The 27,714-nt window shown below is 41.4% G+C and overlaps 2 protein-coding genes across 2 annotated transcripts in view; both read left to right on the forward strand.

Moving 5' to 3' along the window:
• Nucleotides 1-16,935, forward strand: LOC114484035 (zinc finger protein 525-like). The gene is made up of 5 exons (XM_055079200.1): nt 1-206; nt 5,697-5,787; nt 11,075-11,201; nt 11,604-11,796; nt 16,850-16,935. The coding sequence occupies exons 2-4, from the start codon at nt 5,773-5,775 to the stop codon at nt 11,621-11,623; spliced, it is 162 nt and encodes a 53-aa protein (XP_054935175.1). The 5' UTR covers nt 1-206; nt 5,697-5,772; the 3' UTR covers nt 11,624-11,796; nt 16,850-16,935.
• Nucleotides 16,921-27,714, forward strand: part of LOC102989806 (zinc finger protein 83-like) — a 60,479-nt gene continuing 49,685 nt past the window's right edge. Inside the window, exons 1-2 of the mRNA XM_028478271.1 lie at nt 16,921-18,393; nt 19,929-20,068. Of these exons, the coding sequence (XP_028334072.1) occupies nt 16,954-18,393; nt 19,929-20,068 (1,580 nt within the window). The 5' untranslated portion in view covers nt 16,921-16,953. The remainder of the gene's footprint in view (nt 18,394-19,928; nt 20,069-27,714) is intronic.

Consider the following 27,714-nt stretch of genomic DNA (forward strand, 5'->3'; position numbering starts at 1 on the left):
TTTTCTAGTGTGAATCTGTGCCGCGCGGACCCCCTTTCTCCATCCTCAGAGTGTGGGGGTCACCAAGGACCGTAAATCCCAGCACCCGGCCCTACGCTCCCAGTAAATCCAGACGTCGCCGTTACAGGTCGGGCATGTTTTCCTTTGGGTTTGAATTCGCTCCGAGGCCGGTCCCGGTGCCCTTGGCTTTTCTGCCTTCGGTCCAGGTAGACACCTCCATTCGCGACATTTTCCTGCTTTAAGTCCATTACTGCCTCCGCCCCTTCCTGCCCCCTGTAACGTCCCCTTCCGCGAGGTGGATTCGCGCCCCCCAGCCTCGCCCTCTCGGCCCCTGGAGGGCAGCGCCGGCCGCCCCGCTCCCGGACTGCCCGCGTCCTCTCCCCGCTCCTGGCGTTCTGCAGAGCCCGCCCCTCTCCTGAGACCCCCTCCCTCCCTCCCCGCCCTTCTGTCTTAGCGTCTCCTCAGCCCGGTCCTTTTGCTCCCCTGGCCTCCCCTTCGTAGTCAGCCCTTTCCCTCACCCGGCTTGGGGGGCGGGGAGTGACCTGGGCCAGGCGTGTGACACCCAGTGTTCTTCCGTCTGAAATTCCACCCCGCTGGAGAATGGTCTCTTCCGGTAGGCGGCATGTTATTCCGTCTCCGTCTCTGTAAATATGTGGGCGAGGGGGAACAGGGGGAGCAGAGACAGAGCGACTGAGAGAGAGATAGAAAAGCTGACAGGGTGGAAAGAATGAGGGAGAACGGATGGAGACGTAGAGGATGGCTGAGGAGCTTATAAAGAGACAGTTAAATGAAAGAGACTAAGTAAGCCTTGAAAATAGCAGGTGAAAAAAATCGAGAAGTAAATGAAAAAGCCGGATCTCCAGGGATTGGAGAGCAACGTAGAGAGAGGCCCTGGATCAGTGGTAGTAGGGGGAAGCAGCAGTGGTAAGGCCCTGCACAGAAAGTCCGGGAGAGGATAAAAGGTGGAACCATGGCCTTCAGAGCATCCTGGTCCTGGGAGAGACACAGAGGACAACTTGTGGCTAGCAGAGCAGTGGAAGAGAGAGAGCAGGAAGGAAGCACAGCCACCTGGGGTGCCGGAGAGTGGGGAGGAAGGGAGAGTAACAGGGACAGAAGGGGTGTCACGGGCCGGCATGTGGGATCTTCCCAGACCGGGGCACGAACCCGTGTCTCCTGCATCGGCAGGCGGACTCTCAACCACTGCGCCACCAGGGAAGCCCCGTTTATGTCTTTTTTTAACTTTGCATATATCTTAGTGCATTAGATATCTAATTTCCTGCAAATAATTACTAACTTGTGAAATAAGTTTGGTGGCCTTATGTATTCTACTCATGTGATTCTTTTCTAAATATGATAAATCCTCAATTTTTTAAAAACACTGACAGCAGGATTTTTAGATTTTAAAAATTCACAAATTATTTTTTATTGATTCAGATATAATTGACACCTGAGTTCTTCTCCTGCTTTATCTTTATATACTGGTAAAGTTTTTTGGTAACTAGTAAATAATTTTAGACTCTTTCGATGAGTACATGGTAGATATGTCAGTGATCTTTTATATTAACAGTCAAAACCTAGTTTAATCAGTTAGTCTAATATTTTTTCCCCTTTTATTCCTCTATTCATGATGAAGAAGTTTGCTCAGGTCTTGTTGCTAAGCTGAACACTTGCAGTGTTTTATGCACCAGCAACTATGCTTTTGCAATTGTTTACTTTTAAAGTATTTTACTGTGATTTTTCTGGAAAACAAGAATTACCTGTTTGGTGTCAGTGTGATCAGACCTTGAAAGAGAAGTTTCCTTTGATCAGGCACCTGAAAGATGGTGTTTTAAATGGGACAGGCGATAAGGACAGACTCTGCCCACCGACCCCTCAGGATCTCATTTCAGAATTCAGTTACACCTGATTCTGTTCACTCGACCAGGACTTTCTCAGAAGAGTCTCCCTTCTGGGCCTCAGGGCGCTGACTTGTAACATGGAGATGAGAGACTAGACCAGAAACTCTCAGTCAGAGTAACACTGACCCTGAAGTGATTGGCCAAAGTGGGTGTGTGTCTGTGTGTGTCGTCTTTCTGGAGAGAGTGTCTAGTTTTATTTAGAATTGTATATGGGTTCCTGTCTTCCCACAGGCTCGGAGTAGAAGTGACCGTAGTCAGAAATATTTCTCTGCATTAAGTATAAATCTGAGGAGAGTTTATGCCAGTTCTGGCACTCAGACCTGCACTGGCTCTTATTTGCCCTCAGGACAAATCCCAACTCCTCCCTGTGGCTACTCAGCCCTGTATCCTCAGGGCCCTGCCAGGGTCTCCAGCCTCATCCTGGGAGCTGACCCTGTTCTCATGGTTCACTCTGACCTGGGCACCTTCACCTTTTCTCTGTTTCCAAACACCAATACCTTTTCTGTGTCAGATCTTAGGTCCTGTTCTTACCTTTGGCCTTTAAGTCACCATGGCTCAGGCTCCTTGTCCTTCTTCAGGTCTAGGCTCAGAGAGGGCTCCCCATCTCCTCCTGACTATCTGTGTCACATTTTATTGCCTCTGTATCCGTCACCTTCAACAGAAATGCCCCTCTCCATTGATTATTTGGAGTCTCCTCCTTTTCCGTTCATTGAAGGATGCACAGTGTTCCTCTTCCTCCCTGGGTGGCTGCAGCAGCTCCCTCTGGGGATGTGTTTAGTGGCTGGGACTGTGGGTTGGGCTGAATAATCCTCAGGGGAGACCAGGGGAACAGGGTAGGTGATGAGGATGGTTCCTACATTTGTTCTGGACATTTCAACTCTAATTGATTATTACCCCATATGGCTGCTTAATTACTCAAAATAAGAGCAAAAAGATGCAGGGAGTGCTAAAAAAGCCCTACAGAACTGATGTCCTCATGTAGTATGTTGAGGTGTCCCTGTGTTTAGTGTACTGTGTCACTGCTCCGCCGTAGCCCCCAGTGTTCCAGGCTGTGCACATCCAGGGACCAGTCGCCTTCTTGGACAGGAGCTTTGCCTGCCGGCAGGTCATCTGCTCAGAGTCAGGGGTAGTGATTTCACTGTGGTAACTGTGGGCTAAAGTCCAGAACCTAAGGAGGAAAGAAGGAGACTTCCCTCAAAGAGTTAGGGTATCTTTTAATTACCTGTGAGCTGGGAGAACAGGAGAGAAGAAACTTGGGGACCATCTGTCTTGGAGACAAGAAATCTGGGGACCGCCTGTCTTGGAGTCTCCCTCACTGAATTCAAATGTCCTTTGTAACTGGACTCCGTAACGTTCTTCTCGTGAGTTTTCCCAGGAGGGCCAACTTTGTTGACCTGCATATTGAATGCCCAGGGTCCTTTTGGTGGCAGCTTGTGTGTATTCCTGGTGCGATGGCTTTCCTGCGAGGTACTTTTGTCCTTTAGCCCTGTTTGCCCATGAGTGCAAGGAGGAGAGGCAGAACAATGGGAAAATTGGAGGAGAGCCTGCAGGAGGGATATGGCAGCAAGTGTGGGCTTCAAGGTGAGCCCAATGAATGGTGTATGCATTTGTCCCTTTTGGGCTCAAGGGGTGTGTGGAACTCCTGGCAAGTAATGTCTCAGTTCTGGCTGGAGCACCTGGAATTGGGTTTATGGGTAGTTGTGGGGTGCATTGCATGGTTTGAGGTGCCACGGTGTCTCAGCTCAGGTTCCCTGGGACCTAGCTGTTGAGACTGAGGTTTCCATTCATTGGTTTAATCTGGTATTTCATGGCCATACATGAGGAGGAATGAAGGCAGTGCTTTTAGGCACAGAAAATCATTTTCCTCCGATGTTAGAAGTATGGCCTGAGCTGAGCCCACAGGGATTCTTGGCTGCAGGAGGATGGGTGCCTTGTCCTCAGGCAGTGGAGCTAGAGGGTGCCCTACAGCGTCCACTCCGCAAGTGACTTGTGTTGGGTATTCTGGGAGGTCAGGGATCATTGTGCAGGGACACTGCTTTGGGAAAGATCTCTGGTGTTCTCCTTACTTGCTGCAAGTAATAAATCCTTCCTGCTCCAGAAAAAAAAAAAGAGAGGAATCATTGTGCAGTTTTTAGATTAATATGGAGGTCATTTTGTTGTTTACCTTTGGTACTTTTTAGTATTTTGTGTTGCAGATAAAGAAATTTTCAGTTGCACTGTGAAACATAGGAAAGGGGAATTGGAGTGTTGCCTTGGGGGATGTTTGGGTCTCACTGGGGGATGTGCATCGTTGGAAACATCTTTCTTTTATATGTAGTTTTTGAAGATGACAGTGTTTGGGCTGTGGTTACTGTGAATGAAAATATGGTATTTTGCATCTACTGGTTCCTTGGGTGTCTTATATGTATTTTTCCCTCTGGCATGATTTATTAGAGTTTGGCATGTTTTCTGGTATTTTCTAGCACGACGAGTTGATCATTATGGGTTTTATCGAGACTGTGTTGGACCCCATGAAAGTTTGTAAGTTCATTTGAGTCCAGAAGGGAAATTATGAGTAGTAAGCTTCAAATGGCAGAAGGTTTTCATTAGGGAGATTTTGCTAGGTATGTTTCTGTGGACAGAACCTGAGAGGGGCCATTAAGTTCTTTAATGTAGGGAGAGATTGTTCCAAGAATCAGAGGGCCAGCAATACCACAGTGATTAGTAGTACTGAAGCACATTCTTGGGAAGGTGTAGCCACTACTTAGTTGCTGCCAGGCCAGCGCTGGTTCCTCTACGGTCCTCTCCCTACCTGTGTCAAAACACACACACACACACACACACACACACACACACACACACACACACACACACACACAGAGAATAGGGAACGTTTGTGCTTCATTGGTGGGAATGTAAATGGTATGGCTATTACGGAAAACAATTTAGAGGTTCCTCTGTCTAGATATCCAAAGGAAATGAAATCATTATATTTAGGTAAATATTTGCAACATGTTCATCTAATGTTCATCGTGCTATCGTTAATCATACTGTTCTTCTATATACCTGGTATTTGCTGAGAGAGTAACAGTTGACTGTTCTTAGCACACAGAAATAAAATGCTCATTGTGAGTTGATGGATGTGTAAAGCACTCTATTGTGAATATTACACAGTGTATACACCTGTCTAATAAGCACATTGGATGCCTCATATGTACAGCATTGTTATACATCTGTTAGGCCTCACTAAACCTGGAAAATGAAAAGCAAGTGGGGGCTGTGCTGGGCTTGCCTGCTCTGAGTGCTGCTCAACTCAGGCTTTTCCTTAGATTGATGAAGAATTTTGTATAGACCTGTTTTGTACCCTCTGACCAGGGATTCCTCTTCATATTGTCAGTGTGGGGGTCCAACCTTAACAATAGTTAAGGTTCCCGAGAATATTCCAGTCCAGATCCATCACTGAGTTCCCCCATTCCCGAGGGCTGAGATCTGGGCTGAGGCTGAGGGGCTCTGCTCTGCGTGGGGATGGATCAGGGCTGGTCTGTGACCCGCAGGGGATCGTCGGGTCCAGCTGAGGTGCCCGCTGCTGCTGGGTGTGTGAGGGCCTCACCGGGAGGGGAGCCTGATCTGAAGAAAGGGTGGAAAACTCCCTTGTTGGTCTCTGTGTGGGAGTTTACTGTCCTGAGCCCCTCCTGGGACAGTGGGCAGCAGAGGACCGTCTGTTCCACATGCTGAGGGCTTCCCTGTGCGTGTGGTGGTGACACAGGAAGGGGGTGTGTCGATTCTAAGCATTAAACGGCCTGTTTTCAACTTTTCAAGGTCAACCTCTAAAGACTCAACGTTGTCTGAGGAAGAAGCCCTGAAGAGGAGGGAGAGGAAAGACAAGGAGTCAGGAATGGCTCTTTCTCAGGTAAAGTCATATTCTCCGTTGTTTCTTCTGTCTGTCCTTCCTGAGATGCCCTTCTTTGGACTCGCTGAAGAAAGGGTGGAAAACTCCCTTGTTGGACTCTGTGTGGGAGTTACTGTCCTGAGCCCCTCCTGGGACAGTGGGCGGCAGAGGACCGTCTGTTCCACATGCTGAGGGCTTCCCTGTGTGTGTGGTGGTGACTCAGGGAGGGGGTGTGTTGATTCTAAGCATTAAACAGCCTGTTTTCAACTTTCAAGGTCAACCTCTAAAGACACACGTTGCCTGAGGAAGAAACTCAGAAGAGGAGGGAGAGGAAAGAAAAGGAGTCAGGAATGGCTCTTTCTCAGGTAAAGTCATATTCTCAGTTGTTTCTTCTGTCTGTCCTTCCTGAGATGCCCTTCTTTGGACTCGCTGATCTTGTCTGACTCTGAAGTATCCTGCCGGACACCTGTACAGTCACCCTCACCCGGGTCCTTCCCTCAGGGCCTGTCATGTCCACTTAGATTCCCGTCTCCCCATGACCCAGTGACCTGGAACTTGTGAAGAGGCTCCACTGGGTGTAGTCCTGGGCAGGGCTTCACACCCATGGACTGGAGACGTGGTGTCAGTGCTACTGGACAGCAGGGATTGCTTAGGGCCCCATCAGGATGCACTGTCTGCTCTCTGTCAAGCAGGATAAAGAAGCTGGACGTTAATGTGCACAGTATCTGGTAAAATCTGGAAAACAGACCAGTAAGAGATAATTTGTTCTGTCTTTTTAACTTTTTTTTTTTTTTTTTTTTGCCATGCCGCACAAAGGCTTATAGGAACTTAGTTCCCCGACCAGGGATTGAACCCGGGCCCACTGCAGTGAACGCGCCAAGCGCTAACCATTGGACCACCAGGGAATGTTTTATCCCATTCTTGAGTTTGAACTATGAAATCAACCTAAATCTCTGACAGTGGGAAATTCTTTAAATCACTTTCATCACCTCCGTTCCTCAGAGGTTGTCTTTTCACTCTGTGGATTGTATCCTGTGATACAGAAGTTTTTACCTTTGATGCAAGTAAGGTTCCATCTTCATTCTTTTGCTGGTATGTATATAGTTGCTCAGCATCATTTGTTATTGAGACTGTCCTTTCCCCTTTGTGTAGTCTTTGCACCCTTGTCTGTACATTTTATATATATTCACTGGATTATTTCTGGTATTCTAATCTCTTCCACTGGGTTATGTATCTGTGCTTATACCAGTACCACATCATCTTGATTACTTTGTAATATGTTTTGAAATCTGAAAATGATGTCCATCTTCTTTTTCAAGAGTATTTTGGCTGTTTGGGGTCCTTTGAGATTCCCTATGAATTTTAGTATGATTTTTTTTTTAACTGCAAAAATTGCCTTTGAAAATTTGACAGGGATTCCATTGAATCTGTAGAACACTTTCAGTAATAAAGTCATTTTAAGAATATTAATTCTTCCAATTCATGAGTACACGGTGTCTTTTTATTTATTTGTATATCCTTGGATTTCTTTTAGCAACATTTAATAGTTTTCAGTGTGCAAGTCTTTCACCTCCTTGGGTAATTTTTTCCTAGTCTGTCTCTTGATGCTATAGTAAATAGCATTGTTTTCTAACTTTCTTTTGAATTTGTTCATTGTGTATACCAAGGCAACTGATTTTTGTGTGCTGATTTTTTTTTTTTCCTTTCTCTCTTTTTTTTGGCCATGGCTTGCGGTTTGTGGGATCTTAGTTCCCCCACCAGGTTTTGAACCCAGGGCCATGGCAGTGAAAGCACAGAGTCTTAACCACTGGACTGCTGGGGAATTCCCTGCTGCAATTTTTCCAAAGTTGTTTTTTCTTTGTTTTGTTTTGTTTTTTTTTGGCTGTGTCAGGTGTTGTGGCACTCGGGATCTTCATTGAGGTGTGCGGCATCTTTTGTTGTGGCGTGCAGTGTCTTTCGTTGAGGTGCACGCTCTTCGTTGTGGCGCATGGTCTTCTCTCTCTAGTTGTGGCACGTGGGTTTTTTTTCCTCTCTCTCTCTAGTTGTGGCACACAGGTTCCAGAGTGCATGGGCTCTCTCATTGAGGCTCGCGGGCTTAGTTGCCCTGTGGTATATGGGATCTTAGTTCCCTGACCAGGGATTGAACCCAAGTCCCCTGCCTTGGAAGGTGTATTCTTTTTTTTTTTTTTTTTTTTTGCGGTACGTGGGCCTCTCACTGTTGTGGCCTCTCCCATTGCGGAGCACAGGCTCCGGACGCGCAGGCTCAGCGGCCATGGCTCACGGGCCCAGCTGCTCCGTGGCATGTGGGATCCTCCTGGACCGGGGCACGAACCCGTGTCCCCTGCATCGGCAGGCGGACTCCCAACCACTGCGCCACCAGGGAAGCCCAGAAGGTGGATTCTTTACCACTGGACCAACCGGGAAGTCCTTGAAGTTGTTTTTTGAAGTGGTAGTTTTCTCATGGAGCCTTTTTGGTTTGCACATGTAATACCTTGTCACCTAGAGGAAAAGGTAATTTTACTTTTTTTCAATTTGTATAACTTTGATTTCTTTTTCTTATCTAATGGCTCTGGCTAGGACTCTCAGTACATTCTTGAACAGCAGTACAGGGTTTGCATCTTTCCCCTTTTTGTTGTAAGCATTTAGCATTGTAGACTTCCCTTTTACTATGGTTTTGACTTCCTGTTATAAATTTTGGTATGTTGTGTTTTTACTTTCATTCAGATATTTTTACAATTTCCTTGTGATTTCTTCTTTGACCCATTGCTTCTTTTTTTAAAAAATAAATTTATTTATTTTACTTTTGGCTGTGTTTACTCTTCATTGCTGCTTGTGGGCTTTCTCTAGTTGCGGTGAGCAGGGGCTACTCTTTGTTGCTGTGGGCGGGCTTCTCATTGCGGTGACTTCTCTTGTTGTGGAGCACGGGCTCTAAGCACGTCGGCTTCAGTAGTTGTGGCGCTGGGGCTCTGTAGTTGTGGTGCACAGGCTTAGTTGCTCCGCGGCATGTGGGATCTTCGCGGACTAGGGCTCGAACCTGTGTCCCCTGTATTGGCAGGCGGATTCTTAACCACTGAGCCACCAGGGAAGCCCGGGCCATTGCTTCTTTAAGAATCAGCTGTTTAATTTGTACATTTTGGGGGTTTTCCTGTTTTCCCTCTGTTTGTTATTTCAAGTTTCATTTCATTGTGGTTAGAGAAGATACTTTTTAGATCTCAGTCTCCTTAAATTTGTTAAGATTTGTTTTGTGGCCTAAGATGTGTTTTGTGGTCTGTCATGGAGAGTGTTTCGTGTTTGCTTGAGAAGGATGTTTTTTGGTGTTGGGTGGAGTGTTCTGTACATGTCTTTTAGGTACAATTGTTATTTAGTGTAGTTCAAGTTCTCTGTTTCCTTATAAGTTGTTTCCATGTGTAGATAAAACTAGAGTATTGAAGTCTCATACTGACATTTTGCTGTTGTCTGTTTCTGTTGTTTGCTTCATATTTGGGCAAGCTCTAGTGTTAGATGTATATATATTTATAATTGTTATATCTTCCTGGTGAATTGACTGTTTTATCATTATATAATATCCTTTGTCTCTTGTGTCAGTTTTTGTCTTTATTTTTTCTGATGTAATATAGTCACCCCTACTCTCTTTAGGATGGACTGTCTTTTCACATCCTTTCTCTGTTCTTAGATTTCTATGTCCTTAGATTTGTGAATGTTCACAGTTCCAACTCTCTGACACACTCTCTTTGTGTCTCTTGCCCTCTGTTTTCCTCCTGTTACTGCCTCTAATGGCTCCTGCTCAGGCACACTGTACAGTGGTGAAAGGCAGGCGCCCTAGCCAGCCCCCTTCACTCCACTGTAACTTCAGAGGGAATGTGTCAAGTTTCCTTCTAATCATGACATTTGGTGAAATATTCTTCCTTAATTACAATATACTTTTTTCCATATTCTTTTTAGTCATGATATTTAATTCTCCAAGTAGTTTTTAACTTTACTATTGTGATAATTTTTTTCTTAATCTCTTAAATTAATGTATAATAGTAAGAACTTTTGTAATTTTGAGTCAGTGTTTTATGTGTGGAATACAGAAATAAACTCTGCTTTGCATTTGTTAATACCTACCTATGTCAATATTGTGGTTTAAATTGTATTTATATATGGGTATTCAAAAGAGATTGCAGTTAAAGGATCCTATTTTTTTCATGTTAGTACCATTTAGTACAGTTGATACTTTTTCATTGTTCCAAAGATGCTGAAATTCACATAAATAAAAATGATGATGAAAAAAATCATGCAATAATATATCCAGAGACAACTTCTCTCGTTTCAGTTATTTGTGCATTTACATATGTGTCCATGAGTTCATGGATGTGCAAGTCCATGGTTTTGATAAAAGACATCATAATTTTATAACTATGTACTATATTTTATTGCAGTTGAAATTATATCATAAATATATTACATGGCCTTGAATTTCTCCTACACTATCCTGTTAATGGTTCAGATACTAGTAAGATTACTAACACGTTGTGTGTGTGTGCGCGCGCGCACGCATGCACGTGTGCCTACATCTATAATGACCTTTTACTGCCTTTCATGTTGTTCAACTTCTTTCAAGTTTTCTGGGAGAATCCTCTGGCAATGTGCTTCCAATGCTCTTCTGTTACTTCAGTTTTTGCTTCTTTATCTTCAGTTCAAGACCGCATCCACCTTAATTCAGGTGCTTGCTGTATCATTTCTTAGCTTGAACTAAGTTGAGTTTCTCCAACTGTCTCTGACAGTTTTCTCCTCTGCAGGATGGGAACAGATCTTTCTCTACTGAGCTACAATGTTGATAAAAAAGTTCATATCTATAAAGCATTTAGAGTAATGCTTAGCATCTGTGAAGTATTCAAACACCTTTAGTCATTGCTATTATTATCGTCATTGTAATTTAAGATTTTGATTTTTTTTTTTTTAAAGCACTGTGGACTTTGTCATCTCTAAAGCCACCACTCATAGTGTAGTTCATCTAGATTTTGAATAGCACTCAGTGTGTAAGACATAATCTAACACTTCTGGATAGAGAACTCATTGTTGAATTTTATTTATATGTATTTCATGTATTGTCCACAAAAATGAAAAATACACATTGATTACAGGTTATCATAATCTCTATGAAAAAGCATAAGAAATTAAAATTAGAGACCCATAATTTCCCCAGATATCTTTATATGGATCTGTCAGAGTACATACTTCAACTTGATCTTTTCACGTCTTCTCATTTTGTGTGAAAATAAGAATTCTCCTCATGGCCCCTTGGTGAAATGTGTTTTCATTTCAGGCACAGTTGACCTTCAAGGATGTGGCCATAGAATTCTCTCAGGAGGAGTGGGAATGCCTGGACCCTGCTCAGAGGGCCTTGTACAGGGACGTGATGTTGGAGACCTACAGGAACCTGGTCTCCCTGGGTGAGGATAACTTCCCTCCAGAAATTGGGATCTGCCCTTATGTATCTTTGCATTTTCCATTGTGTGCCTCCTGGGGGCCCCTGTTTTGCTTGACTGATCTGAAATCCTTGTTGATTCAGAAATGGAAAGCTTCAGGATGCAGCATCAGGAGTTTAAATCTACCTTTTCCTCTGATGACCTGCCCACTTCATGATACATCAGGAGTTGTTCCAGAGCTTACATATATATAAAGCTCAATGGGAAACTTTTAATATACCCATTTTCCTGTTTCCTACCTCTGTGCTTTTGATTTAGGAGTTTTAGGAAAAGAACTACGTTTCTGCACATTATACTGTTCCCTGTGTATTCAGGAGGTAAAGAGCAGGTCAATTTTTTGAAATATTTTTCTGTTTCCATCTGTAGTCACCTCAGTTCTCAGTTGAACAAGAGACCAGGATTCTGGAAAAGCCACAGCAAATCATGTTTCCTTCCTCTTATGTGGAGGAATTTCTGTTTCTTATCTGAATATTTTACCCACTTTGTAACAAGAGAAAGTGCCCTGGACTGTGAAGAGTGATCTGAATACCTTTGGGGATGTATCAAAGTGTGAACACAGGTCAGATCTCAGAAGCGCCGAGGGGAAGCCTCGTTATTAATAGTGTTTGGAGACTTTCCCCTCATCAGAGAATTCTATGGGAATACAAAAATTTACTTATTATTTGAACTCTCAGAGGAAATTTTTCTTCTCCGTAACTTATCCCTCTTGTCCTTCCACATGTAAAATGTATTCTTTCACACTCCAGTGGTGCTGCAGCTCCACCAGAGACAAAGGCAAGGTCTTTATCATGATCTACAACACTCGGCCATCTGGCTTCTGTGAGCTCCTGTTGCTTGAATTAGGAGAGCATGAGGTGGACTTTTTCAGAGGGGTCTCTTGCCCCCTCATCTCTCCTTCTTGACTTCATTCCATTGGATGCTCAGTTCTCAGTCCACATAGATAAGAGCTGATGCCTCCAGACTCCAATTCCTGAACCTTTCCCGGTTCCATCCCCATTTGATGTTTTTAGGAGACCTCATCAGAAGATGGGAGACTCTTTGTTTCCATGTGGCATCTCAGAACCTGCATGGAGCTGTCTCAAGCCCTGTCTGCCTGTTTAGATCCCTCCTGCATTGCTTCTGCTTTGGCCACATTCTTCAGGCTTGTGTGTAACAGGGAGGTGCATTCTACCTTCTGTAATTATTACTTAGGAAAACTAAGGACAGTGGACAGAGAGATCCTTTTTTGATCCCCAGTCCTACTGAGGAGCATATATGTATCTTTCAGGCTCTTAGTTTGGCATCTGTGGCTAGAGCGCATTGTTCCATCTGAAGGTTCTATGATAGCTGACACACTTATCTCATATTTTTTTCACTCCTGTACTGCTCTACCGAGTCTGGGAATGTATTCTCTTCCTGATTTCATACTCTCCTAAGTTTGTGTGATTTTGCCTCTGAAACTTGTTTATGAAATACATAGAACTAGGCTCTGAAATTTTATGCAGAATCTTTGGTGTGATAATCCACCCTTCGTTGATCAACAACTGCTGGTGGACTCTCTATAGGGTGCGTTTACTGGGTGACAGATAATTTTGAATGAGAATACTATCCCTCATATATTGTAATATTTTCCTGCTATATAGAAAATCACCACTTAAAGCTATAGTGAAGTGGCCTGCATATTCTATGATATGAAATAGAAAGTATCACCAGAGCCTGGCTGATAAATCTTTCCAGGTTTTTTTCTGGTTTTGAGCAATGTCACAAAAGCCTGTCTCAAGGGCACTGTGATAGTGGTGTTCACATGTACTATGACCATCCCCTTTCACCCTCAGTAAATGGTGAATAGGAATTTCTCCTCAGGATAACATTGCCCAAGTTCACATCCTCATATTTGTGAGGCTGTTGTGTAAACTGTTGTTGACACCATTTTGGGGTCACCTGTGTGCTATTGTTCTTTCTACATCAACAGCTAATTTTGAAACATCTAAATCAGAGAACTTATGGAGTGATACCTTCAATCTGAACCATAATTCGTTTTGTTTAATAGACTGCCCTTCCGCCATTGAGTGGTCCTGATACTCCTGTGGAACATCATGGTCTCTCTCTCTGTCTTTATGCTAGTACCATACTGCTTTGGTTAGTTTAGGTTTCTAAGAATTTTGAAATAATTGTGAAACCTCCAGCTTCATGCTTTTCAACCTTGGTTTTGCTATTGAGTGTCTTTTGAGATTGCATTTGAATCTTAGGATGGATTTATCTGTTTCTTCGAGACACACTATTGGGATTTTATTAGGAATTGCTTTGAATCTGTTGATCACTTAGGGTAGTATTTACGTACTGACAATATTTACTTCTAATCCATGAACTTGGGATATCTTTGCATTAATTTGTGTCTTTTCAAATATTTTTCAGCTGTGTTTTTAGCTTATAGTGCATATATCTTTACCTTCTGTAAAGTTTTGCCAAGTACTTTACTTTTTTGATGGTATTGTAAATGGAATTGTTTTCTGAATTTCCTTCTTGATTTTTTATTGTCAGTGTATAGAAACAGTATTGATTTTTGTTTGTCAATTTTATATATTGTCATCTTTCTGAGTTCATTATTTCTATCAAATTTTTTTTTAAGAATCTTCACGGGTTTTTATCTATTTATTTTTTATTTTTTTGCCGTGCTGCACGGCTTGTGGGATCTTAGTTCCCACACCAGGGATCAAACCTGGGCCCCCAGCAGAGGAAGCATGGAGTCCTAACCCCTGGACCACCAGGGAATTCCCCAGGGTTTTTTACTTATTAGATCATTTCATTTGTCAAAAGAGATAGTTTTGCTTCTTTTTGCTATTGGAATTGTTTTTATGTCTTTTTCTGCTACCTACATGTACTTGCTAGGAATTCCAGTAATTTTTTTTTAGAAATACTGAGTGCAAGTGTCCTTGTCTTTTTCTTGATCTTAGAGGAAAAGCTTTAAGTCATTTCCCATTGAGTATGATGTTAGCTGTGGACTTTTAATACATGTCCTTTACTATGTTGAGGTCATTTCTTTCTATTTCTGGTTTACTGAGTGTTTTTATCATGTTTTTAGCATTTCCCCGTGAGGACACCTCTGGTAATTGGGAGGCTCCTTCCAGTTCAATCTCAATGCAATGTAAGAAGGAGGTGGGGAGTCACAGGCCAGGAAATTGTCATGAACTTTCCTACATTTTTCGGTTTAGTGTTTTCAGGATAGGCAGTTGCCTGGGTGCTGCCACTTTTTTTTTACTGGTTTGTAGAGTTTTCCCAAATTCTTTTTTGTTTATTGTTTTTAACTTGGCTTCCTCATGGCGCTAATGAGTTCCTGTGGCTTACTGTTCTGTTGACATCACTTCTCATGGTTTTGTTTTTCTTTGCAGAGTTTGTGTTAAGAAATTTAATGATATGATTTTCAGTATTTAGAGAGGCCAGCTAAAAGAACACTGTCATGTTTAATAACAGGGAGTGTTAACATAAACATTTTATATACCAAGTTATGTTATGTAACCTATATTTTAGTTAGTAACATTTTTTTCTTTCTTTGCTTACTTAACTATTGTGATCCTGTCCTGAAATTGCTCAGGCTTTCTCCAGCGCTTTCTGCTATCTTTGTTTCCCCATACAAACCCTGCTCACCCAGCCAGGAGATCTTCATTCTGAAATCATGATCTCCCTACTTTACAGTAGTGTTGATCTTATTACTTTGTTCTGCATGTGTGTGTACAGAATAGACTGATCCATCTCCTTCTGCTGGTCTTCTGGTATTTTCTTCTGCTTTCTGCTAAGAACATTATTGCACCATCTCCTTGAATGTTATATATGTTTTTATTGAATATGTGCATGGAAATACAGCTGTTGGAATTTGATACCTTGCATAGCAAATAGTGTAATAGATTTAAAGTTAATTTCTTTCTACAGTGTTTAAATCTCTTCCAGTTCTTCCCATACTCGTAGTATAATTCCCATAGTTAAAAAACTCTGTGCTCCACTCAGGCCCTTTCTCAGTCCTGACCTTTCCTTACATGGTACCTTGATGTGGATGGAAAGATTGTTATTTCCTAGCACATTTAAGTTATTCTCGTGACCTTCCCAGTTTCTACAGCACTCCTTCACCCATCCCTCCACCTTCCACATCACTCACACTGTAAAAATAATGCCTCTTTATATATTGAACAACTGTCTCATGACACAACCTAAATCATTTTGTGTGTAGCTGTGATGACTCAGAAACCATTTCCCGGAGGGGTGGCTGAATAACCTTAGTAGTTATCCAGCTCACTTCTTGCGTCTCCCTTGAAGTTTTCTTTCTCAACTCCTGATATTTGTTGTAGTATTTTGTAATCTATACTGCTTGGGTGGGCGGTCATGTTTAAGAATATGTTGTCTCAGTCTGTCGGTCAAGGTTCACATCATGGATCTCACTACTTTCTGCGTCAGTTGGGGTCATGTACATAAACCTGTGATTCCACTTTCCTTACTTAAAAAATTCTGATAATTTTCCTCAAGCCTTTCGAAAGAAACTAGTAATGTTAGACGGCTTGAAATAGTGGGGGTTTTGGGGGGGGTTTGTTTGTTTGTTTTTTGGGCCACACCACGCTGCTTGCGGGATCTTACTTTCTCAACCAGGAATGGAACCTGGGCCCGTGGCAGTGAAAGTGCTGAATTCTAACCACTGGACTGCCAGGGAATTCCCAGAAATAGTGCATTTTTTATATTAATGAATCAAAAGTGGCTTTTGTATAAAAAAGATATTAATATTCTGGCATGTTTATTATGATGTCCCTTTTTTTGCTTTATATATTGTATGCCTTTCTTTTGCACTTTGTTGTATGAACCTAGTTAAATAAATTCACAAATTGCTCTCTCTTCATTATGTATATTTTGGAGCCAATGAACTGGATATTTTAGGGCACTGAACAGGTAGGGAGTTGTTCTATTTAATGGCTGTTAATATAACTGGAGAATATTTCATTTATTGATATTTAATTGTGATATACAGAAGGTGGTCTTTCAGAATGTTTTATGCTTCTTCCTGGGTACATAGATTTACAGCACGTTTTTAGAGGAAAATTTTGTTTTTTAAAATACTGTTTTATCATATTCACCATTTTCTCTATGCTATATTTGTTTCCCAATTGGAAACCGCCACTCCTTGAGATTATTCACTGAATAAGTTAGTTTTGGATTATTTACTGTTACAATTATTTACTGTCTGTTTTTTTAGCATTCATTTCTATTTAACAAGTATGCGCAATATATGTATAGTATAATATTCTTTTCTCCTCAGTTACGAGGCACCAGTATGTTTACTGCTAATTGGTATGTGCTTTGGTGTCATGGTTGAAAAATACACTTTCTTTGATAGCTAACAGAAGTTTTTCCAATGATAATAGGTTGTTTGAAAATTGGGTACCCTAAATTTAAGTGGAATTACCTTGGATCACTTTATCTTTAGTAAAGAATCATTCCTTTTGTGTTTTTAAAGGTTTTAATATCATGGTTGGGAATTTTCATAACTGTTTTGTGTAGGTACTAATTTTGGTGTAATATCATGTATTTAACATGAACTATTTACTTAATGAATTGGGATGAATGGGATACTTATGGTTCTTTATATCTTGTAGATATCTCTCACGTACATGTGATCAAGAAATTACAACTAAATGCAAACACTGATAGAGCAGAAGTATTCCAAACACTGATATTGGGAAGACATGAAAGGAATAAAATGAAGCATTTTTACCTCAGGGAAATCCAGGAAAATACACATGACTTTGAGTCTCAGCCAAGAGATGAGGAAAGAAGTTATAAAGGAATGCCTATAAACCATAACAAAAAGCTGACTGATAAGAGAGATCGACATGGTAGAAGTGTTGGAGGAATCAAGCCTACTGAAAACAGGCTGGCATTAAGCTTTCAGGATGAACTGCATATTTTCAAAAGTGAAGAGAAAATTGGTGAATTTAATCAAGCTGACAAGAGTATCAGCATTAGTGCCTCATTTTCACCACTTCAAGGAACTTCTCCTACTGTCCAAACCACCATTTCTAATTCATTTGAGAATGATTTTATGCATCCTTCAATACTGACACAAGACCAGAGTGCATGCATGGAAAGCCCTTACAAATGTAATCAGTGTGGCAAAACCTTTCATCGGGGCTTAAATCTCACTCAGCATCAGTTGATCCATACAAAAGAGAAAATATTTAATTGTGATGTATGTTGCAAAGTCTTTAGTCGAAATTCAGACCTTGCAATTCATCGAACAATTCACACTGAAGAGAAATCTTACAAATATAACGAGTGTGGCAAAACCCTTAATCATGGCTTGCACCTCACTGGACATCAGATAATCCATACAAAAGAGAACTTATATAAATGTGATGTATGTGAAAAAGTGTTTAGTCAAAGTTCATACCTTGCAGTTCATCAGAGAATTCATACTGGAGAGAAACCATACAAATGTAATGAGTGTGGCAAGGTCTTTAGTCAGAATTCATACCTTGCAAAACATCGCAGAATTCATACTGGAGAGAAACCTTACAAATGTAATGAGTGCGGCAAGGCTTTTAGTCAAAAAGGAAACCTTGCAAGTCATCAGAGAATTCATACTGGAGAGAAACCTTACAAATGTAATGAGTGTGGGAAGGTATTTAGTATTAGATCAACCCTTGTCAGTCATCAGATAATTCATACTGGAGAGAAACACTACAAATGTAATGAGTGTGGCAAAACCTTTTATTTTGGCTCACATCTCATACAACATCAAATCATCCATTCAGGAGATAAGCCATATAAATGTGATGTATGTGGCAAAGTCTTCGGTCAAAATTCATACCTTGCAGTTCATAGGAGAATTCATACTGGGGAGAAACCTTACCAATGTAAAGACTGTGGAAAAATCTTTAATCACAGCTCAAACCTCAGGAGACATCAGATAATCCATACAGGACAGAAATTATGTAAATGTGATATATGTGGCAGAGTCTTTAGTTATAATTCATACCTTGCAATTCACCGGAGAGTTCATACTGGAGAGAAACCTTACAAATGTAGTGAGTGTGGCAAGGTCTTCAATCGGAATTCAAATCTCGTAATTCATCAGAGAATTCATACTGGAGAGAAACCTTACAAATGTAATGAGTGTGGCAGCTGCTTTAGTCGAAAAGCATACCTTGCAAAGCATCAGAGTGTTCATACAAAAGCGAAACCTTACAAAAGTAAAGACTGTTGAAAAACCTTTACTTAGATCTCAACTCTCACTACATATCAGGTAATAAATACAAAGGGGGAATCATATTAACATGATATATGTGGGAAGGTCTTCACTCAAAATTGACACTTTGGGCTTCCCTGGTGGCACAGTGGTTAAGAATCCACCTGCCGATGCAGGAGACACGGGTTCGATCCCTGCTCTGGGAAGATCCCACATGCTGCGGAGCAGCTAAGCCCGTGCGCCACGACTACTGAGCCTGCGCTCTAGAGCCCGTGAGCCACAACTACTGAAGCCTGTGCACCTAGAGCCCGTGCCCTGCAACAAGAGAAGCCACCGCAATGAGAAGCCTGCACACCACAACGAACAGTAGCCCCTGCTCACTGCAACTAGGGAAAAGCCTGCGTGTGGCAATGAAGACCCAATGCGGCCATAAATAAATAAATAAAATTTTTTAAAATCCTTAAAAAAAACAAAACAAAACAAAATTGACACTTTAAATTCATGGGAGATTCATAGTGGAGAGAAACTATGCACATGTCATGAGTGTGGCAAAGCCTCACCATCACATAATCTATACTGGACAGAAACTCTAGAAATGTACTGAATTTCTCAAAGTCTGCAGTCAAAATTCATACCTTAAGGTGCACTGAAGTTTCATATTGGAAAGCTGCCTGACAAATATGATGAGTGTGAAAAATCCTTCAGTGTACTTAGAAGCTTATCTTACTGTCAGGTAATCCACATTGACGACGAACTTTAAGCAAGGGTTTTAGCAGCTGTCCATGTCTTAGGCTTCACTGAAAATATCATTCTGGAGAGAAATTGGGTAGGTGTGTTTAGTATGACCAGTCCTTAGACAAGAAAGTCATTCACCAAAGAATTCATTCCGGAGATTACCTCACAAATGCCATGAATGGGCAAAACCTTTACTCAGGGCTCACATCCCACCAATCATCAGATAATCCATACTGGACAGAACACTACAGATGTAGCGAATGTGGCAAAGTTTCAAGTTAGTGCTCACTTGTCACTAGATATTGGAATATTTATCCTGGAGAGAAACCACTCAAATAATTATGTGTGTGGTAAGGATTTTACGCAAAAATCACAAGATGGGAAGGTACTGGAACTATCCCTTACTAACGCAACTAGTGTGGTAAAATCTGTACCTTGAGTTCAAGTATTTGGCAACAGTGCAGAGTCCATTGAAGAGAAACACTACAAATGTATGAGCAGAGGCTTTATCCTGGCTGCACAATTCACCAGACTTCTCAGTATATATCTTTGAGAGGAACCGCACGAGCTAATATGTGTGCTAAGGCTTGTACCTAAAGATGAAGTTTCTGAAACACAGAGGATTTAGTTTGGAGAGCAACGTTTCAATTGTAATGAATGTTGTAAAAGTTTTCATCAGGTATCTACACCTTTAGTGTAATGATAAAAGGCATACAGGTCAGAAACTATAGAGATTTACTGAACATGGAAAGAATTTGATGAAACGATGCGTCCTGAGGTTTCACCACAGAACTCATATGAGGGATAATCCTTACAAATGTAATGAATTAGGTAAATTTTTTGCGCCATTCTTAAATCAGCCTACATATCAGAGAATCTATACTAGGAATAAGTATTTCTCCAGGATTAATGTGAGATTGTTCTGTACCTTAGAATCATTACAAGTCACAGTATGTTAAAAATTGTGAAATGGTATGTATGTGACAGGAAGAATAACGTGTAAATGGCCAATTATTTTCACTGTAAATATTCTATTAATTGAATTTTATTGAAAAAGCCACATTACTATTTATGCCTTTCAACCTGAAGTTTGAAGTCTGTTGATCTTATGCCTTCACTACAGGCCTTTGATGATTGTCTCTGGGAAGGAATCAGTAACATAAGGGGGCCAACTTCATTAGGTGTGGTTCATTCACATCCATGTTCCCTGGAAAAACAAGGACCCTGCATTACCAAATTCAATAGTTGTGAATTAGCAACAGGGAGGAGCAGAGAATAATAGAAAACTGCCTTGACTCATCATGCTTGTTTTGTTCGGGGTCCATGGATAGGTCACTGTGGGTTATAGGACAGAATGCTCTACCAGATGACCATGAACAGAGCAGTAAGGACATTAAGGGACTGGACTTGCCGTGAGAGGAGAGTGACAGGCTGCTAGGAACGATGTATCAGAGAAGTTGGTCACTTCCTCCACTGCATGTGAATTGGTGGTGTTTGCATCTATGTTTAATGAGAAATTAGACTCATTCTTGGGAATTGAAGGGAGAGCAGTTAAGATTAGAGGAAAATTTAATTACTGGGTGAGGCTTGGTGGAGGATAAGCTTAAGTTTGAATGTTCAGTTTCTCCCAAAGGAAGGAGCCCTTAGGCTTTTTTATCCGTTTGTCCAGATAGGCTGAATAAGAAGAGGTTTTCCTGAGGATTAAGAGGTGTCAATAGTCAAACATCAAAAAATGGAGTCAGGGGAATTCCCTGGCAGTCCAGTGGTTAGAACTCTGTGCTCTCACTGCCGAGGGCCTGGGTTCAATTCCTGGTTGGAGAACTAAGATCCCACAAGCCGCATGGTGCAGCCAAAAAAAAAAAAAAAAGAAAAGAAAAAATGGAGTCAGACTCTTTAATAAAACACTGAGGCAGAGCCCCCTCGCCTACCCACTTGTATCCCTCACAAGTGTCCCATATTAATGTCTACTTCTTGCCTGTCACCTCACCTCTCGCTGAATTCCTTCTGCGCTGAGACACAAAGAACCTGCGGCTCAGTGAGTCCAGAGACCAGATACTGAAACCCCCACCAGGTGGGAGAAATTAACCGTGTGCTACCCACAAGCACGTACACCCCAGACTGGTGGGAAGGAGAAGGTTGAGGATGTTGACTCCCACTTACCTCACCACCAACCAATCAAGAGTGTCCACGAGCTGATCACACCCTCTCTGAACCATTACTGTAAAACTCACTACCCACTCCCGGTTGGGACACAGTTTTGAGGGCATTAGCCTGCTGTGGCCCCTTTGCCTGGCAGAGCAATAAAGCTGTTCTTCTCTACTTCACCCAAAAAGAAAAGAAAACAAAACAAACACTGAATGCTTACTCTTGAAATTCCTGAGTTCTTGACTTGGCAAGAACTTGGCAAGAACATACTTTTCTTCATGCTAATAATTTCTTATATTTCTTTTCCTGCAGCACACATACATTCCATTGTTCAATATGGTTCTTGAAAATGCTTGTAAAATACTATTTGGATAACTTGTCAGAGATATTTTTACCTTAGTTTAATAAAATTAATGTTTGGAAATGTTTATTAGATAATATAACTAAGCAATTTACTCAAAGAGCAATTTTCTAAATGCTATTAAAATTTGAGTTTCAAATTATGCTAGTACACAATGTGTTACGTTGTTTTCTACTGTAATAAAAAATGTTTTGAATTGTTTCCTTAGCGATAATTTTTTCTGTCACATATTTCTCCTGTTTTATAGCATGGGATATGTAAATTAGTGGGTTGTTTTGGGACTTCTGTGACATGATAATGCCCATAAGGCAATGACAGGTACAAAGTAGGTGCGTTATAAATATGAAGAAAAACTGTTACTTTAGGGCTTTAGTTCAGTGAAAAAACTGGAATGGCAAAATGGTGACATGAAATCTCTCTTGTGGGAGTTGGCTATGGTCAGATGCTTGAAAATCAAGTGTGTGGAGTTGAACAAACATGCAGTGAAGTGAAAGAAATTATAAGGATGAATGAGATAGACTGCAGAATTCTAATTATTGTTTGTGACAGGGAGAGAATCTCCATTCCCAAGTGTCTGGAAGCTGTGTTGCCCTTTCCTGTTGATATGTTCACATTCAGAACCAGAAGATCTTGCAGAGAAAATAACATTTGTGCTACGTTTAGTATGTCAACTGACACCCAGTATCCTCCACATAGAATTTGTTCCCAACCAAGAATAATGTATTTTTCTTTGATAAGTGATCTTTATTATTATTATTATTATGTATTTATTTATTTAGGCTGTACCATGTGGCTTGTGGGATCTTAGTTCGCCAACCAGGGATTGAACCCGGGCCCCGGCAGCAAAAGTGACGAGTCCTAACCCCTGGACTGCCACGGAATTCCCTGATTTATATTATCTTTTTTTTTTTTTTTTTTTTGTGCGTTACGCGGGCCTCTCACTGTTGCGGCCTCTCCCGTTGCAGACCACAGGCTTCGGACGCGCAGGCTCAGCGGCCATGGCTCACGGGCCCAGCCGCTCCATGGCACATGGGATCCTCCCGGACCGGGGCACGAACCCGCGTCCCCTGCATCGGCAGGCGGACTCTCAACCACTGTGCCACCAGGGAAGCCCCTATATTATCTTTAATGTGAATTATTTCTGTCTGTGATTCATTTCTGTTAGTAATATTTTATGGTGAATTTTTGAATCTTCATGTGGGATTTAATTGGTCATTTTGTTTACTTTCTCTTTTTTTCTATTAACTGTCTAGTTTTTTATCCTAGTAATACTGGCCTTATAAATTGAGATTACAAGTACTCCCTCCTTTTCTTGTCTTAAAAAGAAATTTTATAGCCTGCTGTATAGCACAGGGAACTCTACTCCATACTCTGATGGCCTATATGGGAAAAGAATCTGAAAAAACAAAACAAAAAGTGGATATATGTAGAACTGATTCACTTTGCTGTACACCTGAAACAACATTGTAAATCAACTGTACTCCAATAAAAGTTTAAAAATTAAAAAAGAAATCGTATGGAATTACTGGTTATTCTTCTTTATAAATTTGATAGAATTGTTGAATGCCATCGTTGTGACTTTGTTAAATTACCTTTTGTAAAGTTGAGCCCCTGAGTGTTGAAAGTTAGGCAACAACTCCACAAAAGACCGCAAGAGAAAGTGAAATGGAGACGTTTATTACTCTCAGATTCTGGAGGAGCTACAAGGTAAGCTGGAGGGAACATGTAAGAAGTCCAGGTAGGTTCTAGGCAGAGAGCATGGGTCCGGACCTGGGGCGTAAACCTTTAGGGTCCGTGGATAGGCTGTTTAAATGGGATTGGTGAATTCAAACCAGAAAGAATAGGAATTACTAAGCTTCAGTGGGGGAAGGGGAGCCAGATTTAAAGAAGAACCAGGGGAAGGCGGGGTGGTGATGGGGAAGTGTGGTTGTCACGAGGGCAGTCCAGGGAGTCATATCCCTGTGACTCTGGGCTGTTAACCTAGGATGTGCTGTCAAAGGAAAGGCTGGTGTCAGTTCACGGCCCCAGCAGGCCACTAGACTACACCAAATAGATGCTGAAACAGCCATATTGTGGAGTAGTTTATCTAGGATCTCACAGTCACCATCTCAGCTTGCAGATTTCTTTCTTGGGTAGTAGGGGTTTTGAAATTTAAAATTTACTTTGTAACTCAAGGTAGTTTTTCAGATAATCTGTTTCACATTGGTGATTTGTTTTAGGTTACTCGTTTCATGGAATCAGTCCATTTCATTTTAGTTTTTAAGTATTATTGTGTAGAGTTTTTGTAATAGTTCATTTCTATCCTTTTCTTGTCTGCATGTTCTGTAGTGATATTCCCTATTTTATCTAATAATCAGTAGTTTTGTTTAGTGTGAACAAAGGAGGGAAAAATCATTTCTGAGAAAAGCTGCAGTTATCATATATACTAATATTATATACAGTCATTTATCACCCTTCTGTGAGATCATACATGTCTGCCCTTTGATATCAGTCTTGGCCACTTGACTTAGGCAACCCTTTCTTTCACTTGAGAAGATTGCACTTCCTTGCCCATTTTATGCAAGCTTGGCTTTTTGAGTTCCTGGACCAATTTGGTGTGAGTAGAAAGGCACGTTTCAAGTTTAAATGGAAGCTTTCAAATCTTTTGTTTCGTATAACCCTGTCTTCTCTCTACTGCAAGAAGGGTCTTGGATAGACTGAAATTTTAGGCTGAATGACAGAATCAAATTATACAAACAAGCAAGAGGTGAATAATGATACATATGATATGAGGAAGAAATAAATGTTTGTTGTAAGACATTGAAAATTCAGGAATACTTGTTACATAGCAAAACGTGTAAAAAGGTGACTGGTACATTTTCAATGACCTTTTCTTTTTTCATGCCCACCTTAACCTCCCAAAGTCAAGGTTATAGGTGAGAACTCATTGTCTCTCATATATTGCCTCTTTCCGTTAGAATGTCCATTTAATTTTTTTTTTTTTTGGAGGTACGTGGGCCTCTCACTGTTGTGGCCTCTCCCGTTGCGGAGCACAGGCTCCGGACGCGCAGGCCCAGCGGCCACGGCTCACGGGCCCATTTAAAAATTAAAAAAGAAATCGTATGGAATTACTGGTTATTCTTCTTTATAAATTTGATAGAATTGTTGAATGCCATCGTTGTGACTTTGTTAAATTACCTTTTGTAAAGTTGAGCCCCTGAGTGTTGAAAGTTAGGCAACAACTCCACAAAAGACCGCAAGAGAAAGTGAAATGGAGACGTTTATTACTCTCAGATTCTGGAGGAGCTACAAGGTAAGCTGGAGGGAACATGTAAGAAGTCCAGGTAGGTTCTAGGCAGAGAGCATGGGTCCGGACCTGGGGCGTAAACCTTTAGGGTCCGTGGATAGGCTGTTTAAATGGGATTGGTGAATTCAAACCAGAAAGAATAGGAATTACTAAGCTTCAGTGGGGGAAGGGGAGCCAGATTTAAAGAAGAACCAGGGGAAGGCGGGGTGGTGATGGGGAAGTGTGGTTGTCACGAGGGCAGTCCAGGGAGTCATATCCCTGTGACTCTGGGCTGTTAACCTAGGATGTGCTGTCAAAGGAAAGGCTGGTGTCAGTTCACGGCCCCAGCAGGCCACTAGACTACACCAAATAGATGCTGAAACAGCCATATTGTGGAGTAGTTTATCTAGGATCTCACAGTCACCATCTCAGCTTGCAGATTTCTTTCTTGGGTAGTAGGGGTTTTGAAATTTAAAATTTACTTTGTAATTCAAGGTAGTTATTCAGATAATCTGTTTCACATTGGTGATTTGTTTTAGGTTACTCGTTTCATGGAATCAGTCCATTTCATCTTAGTTTTTAAGTATTATTGTGTAGAGTTTTTGTAATAGTTCATTTCTATCCTTTTCTTGTCTGCATGTTCTGTAGTGATATTCCCTATTTTATCTAATAATCAGTAGTTTTGTTTAGTGTGAACAAAGGAGGGAAAAATCATTTCTGAGAAAAGCTGCAGTTATCATATATACTAATATTATATACAGTCATTTATCACCCTTCTGTGAGATCATACATGTCTGCCCTTTGATATCAGTCTTGGCCACTTGACTTAGGCAACCCTTTCTTTCACTTGAGAAGATTGCACTTCCTTGCCCATTTTATGCAAGCTTGGCTTTTTGAGTTCCTGGACCAATTTGGTGTGAGTAGAAAGGCACGTTTCAAGTTTAAATGGAAGCTTTCAAATCTTTTGTTTCGTATAACCCTGTCTTCTCTCTACTGCAAGAAGGGTCTTGGATAGACTGAAATTTTAGGCTGAATGACAGAATCAAATTATACAAACAAGCAAGAGGTGAATAATGATACATATGATATGAGGAAGAAATAAATGTTTGTTGTAAGACATTGAAAATTCAGGAATACTTGTTACATAGCAAAACGTGTAAAAAGGTGACTGGTACATTTTCAATGACCTTTTCTTTTTTCATGCCCACCTTAACCTCCCAAAGTCAAGGTTATAGGTGAGAACTCATTGTCTCTCATATATTGCCTCTTTCCGTTAGAATGTCCATTTAATTTTTTTTTTTTTGGAGGTACGTGGGCCTCTCACTGCTGTGGTCTCTTCCATTGCGGAGCACAGGCTCCGGACGCGCAGGCTCAGCGGCCATGGCTCACGGGCCCAGCCGCTCCACGGCATGTGGGATCTTCCCGGACCGGGGCACGAACCCGCGTCCCCTGCATCGGCAGGCGAACTCTCAACCACTGTGCCACCAGGGAAACCCCTGTCCATTTAATTTTGATTCAACTACAAATATATTACTTTCTTTGTCTAACTACACTGGGTTGACTACAGGTTTTCAGTTTTAACACTTCCAACTGGTTTATCATTGAATATTTGTAAAATAACCTTACTAGAATTGCCCAGTTACATGGTACTGCCTTCACCTGAGGAAGGAAGCCTCAGAACTACATGAGCTCAGTTAATACTTCACTCCCACCACAAACAGGAAGTTCACACTGAGGGCTAAAAAGCCAAGCAAAGAAATGAAATGAGCCCTTAGACTTTTAGTGTATTGGTAACTCCACATTTAATTTAATATTAAACTACTATGTGATATTAACATACCTGTTATATCTGAGGGATGATCAGAATTGGAGAAGCTACCTTAAGTATTTCCTATAGAGGAATAGAGAATTAAATAAGATTTCCTTGAAACTACAGAATATATTCAACTGAGGGTAGGCACTTAAAATGCTACTTTTTAATTTTATTATTTATTTGTTTAATCATTCATTTAAAAACAATCCTATTGGCCCCACTGCACAGCTTGTGGGATCCCAGTTCCCTGACCAGGGATCAAACCCGTGCCCCCTGCAGTGGAAATGCAGAGTCCCAACCACTGAACCGCCAGGGAACTCCCCTTTAAAATGTTATTTGAAACTTATGTTTCTTTTTTTGGCCTGGTAGCAGGGCTTGCAGGATCTTAGTTCCCCGACCAGGGGTTGAACCCGGGGCCCTCGGCAGTGAAGGCTTGGAATCCTAACCAGTGGACTGACAAGGAATTCAGAAAGCTATATGTTTCTGGACATGAAATGATTCTTATATTATCATTTTTAATTTTCTTTTTTCACTGTCCACATACAAAATATTGACTCCCAAACATCAAAATTATATTAAATATATGTACTACAAGTATCCACATTACAATCCGTTCTCAAGCATCATTTTTTTTTTTTTGACCGCACCTTGCGGCTTGCAGAATCATATTTCCCCAACCAGGGATTGAACCCTGGCCCTCCGCAGTGAAACCTCAGGGCCCGCCAGGGAATTCCCAAGCATATATACATATATATATATATTTTTTGACTGAGCCACACTGCATTTAAGATCTTAGTTCGCCAACCAGGGATCCAACCCGCTGCCCTGCAGTGGAAGCGCAGACTCTTAACCACTGGACTGCCAGGCAAGTCCCATATTTCCTTTTTTTAATAAGATACCTGGGACTTCCCTCTTCCCTGGTGGCTCAGTGGTTAACAATTTGCCTGGCAATGC

This window comes from Physeter macrocephalus, chromosome 17, assembly GCF_002837175.3.
Source record: "Physeter macrocephalus isolate SW-GA chromosome 17, ASM283717v5, whole genome shotgun sequence".
Lineage (NCBI taxonomy): Eukaryota > Metazoa > Chordata > Mammalia > Artiodactyla > Physeteridae > Physeter > Physeter macrocephalus.

Excerpts from the sequence above, each read along its gene's own strand:
- LOC114484035 (XM_055079200.1), top strand. Across the intron at positions 11,202-11,603 it reads CAGGAACCTGGTCTCCCTGG|TCACCTCAGTTCTCAGTTGA; the intron begins GTGAGGATAACT and ends TTCCATCTGTAG.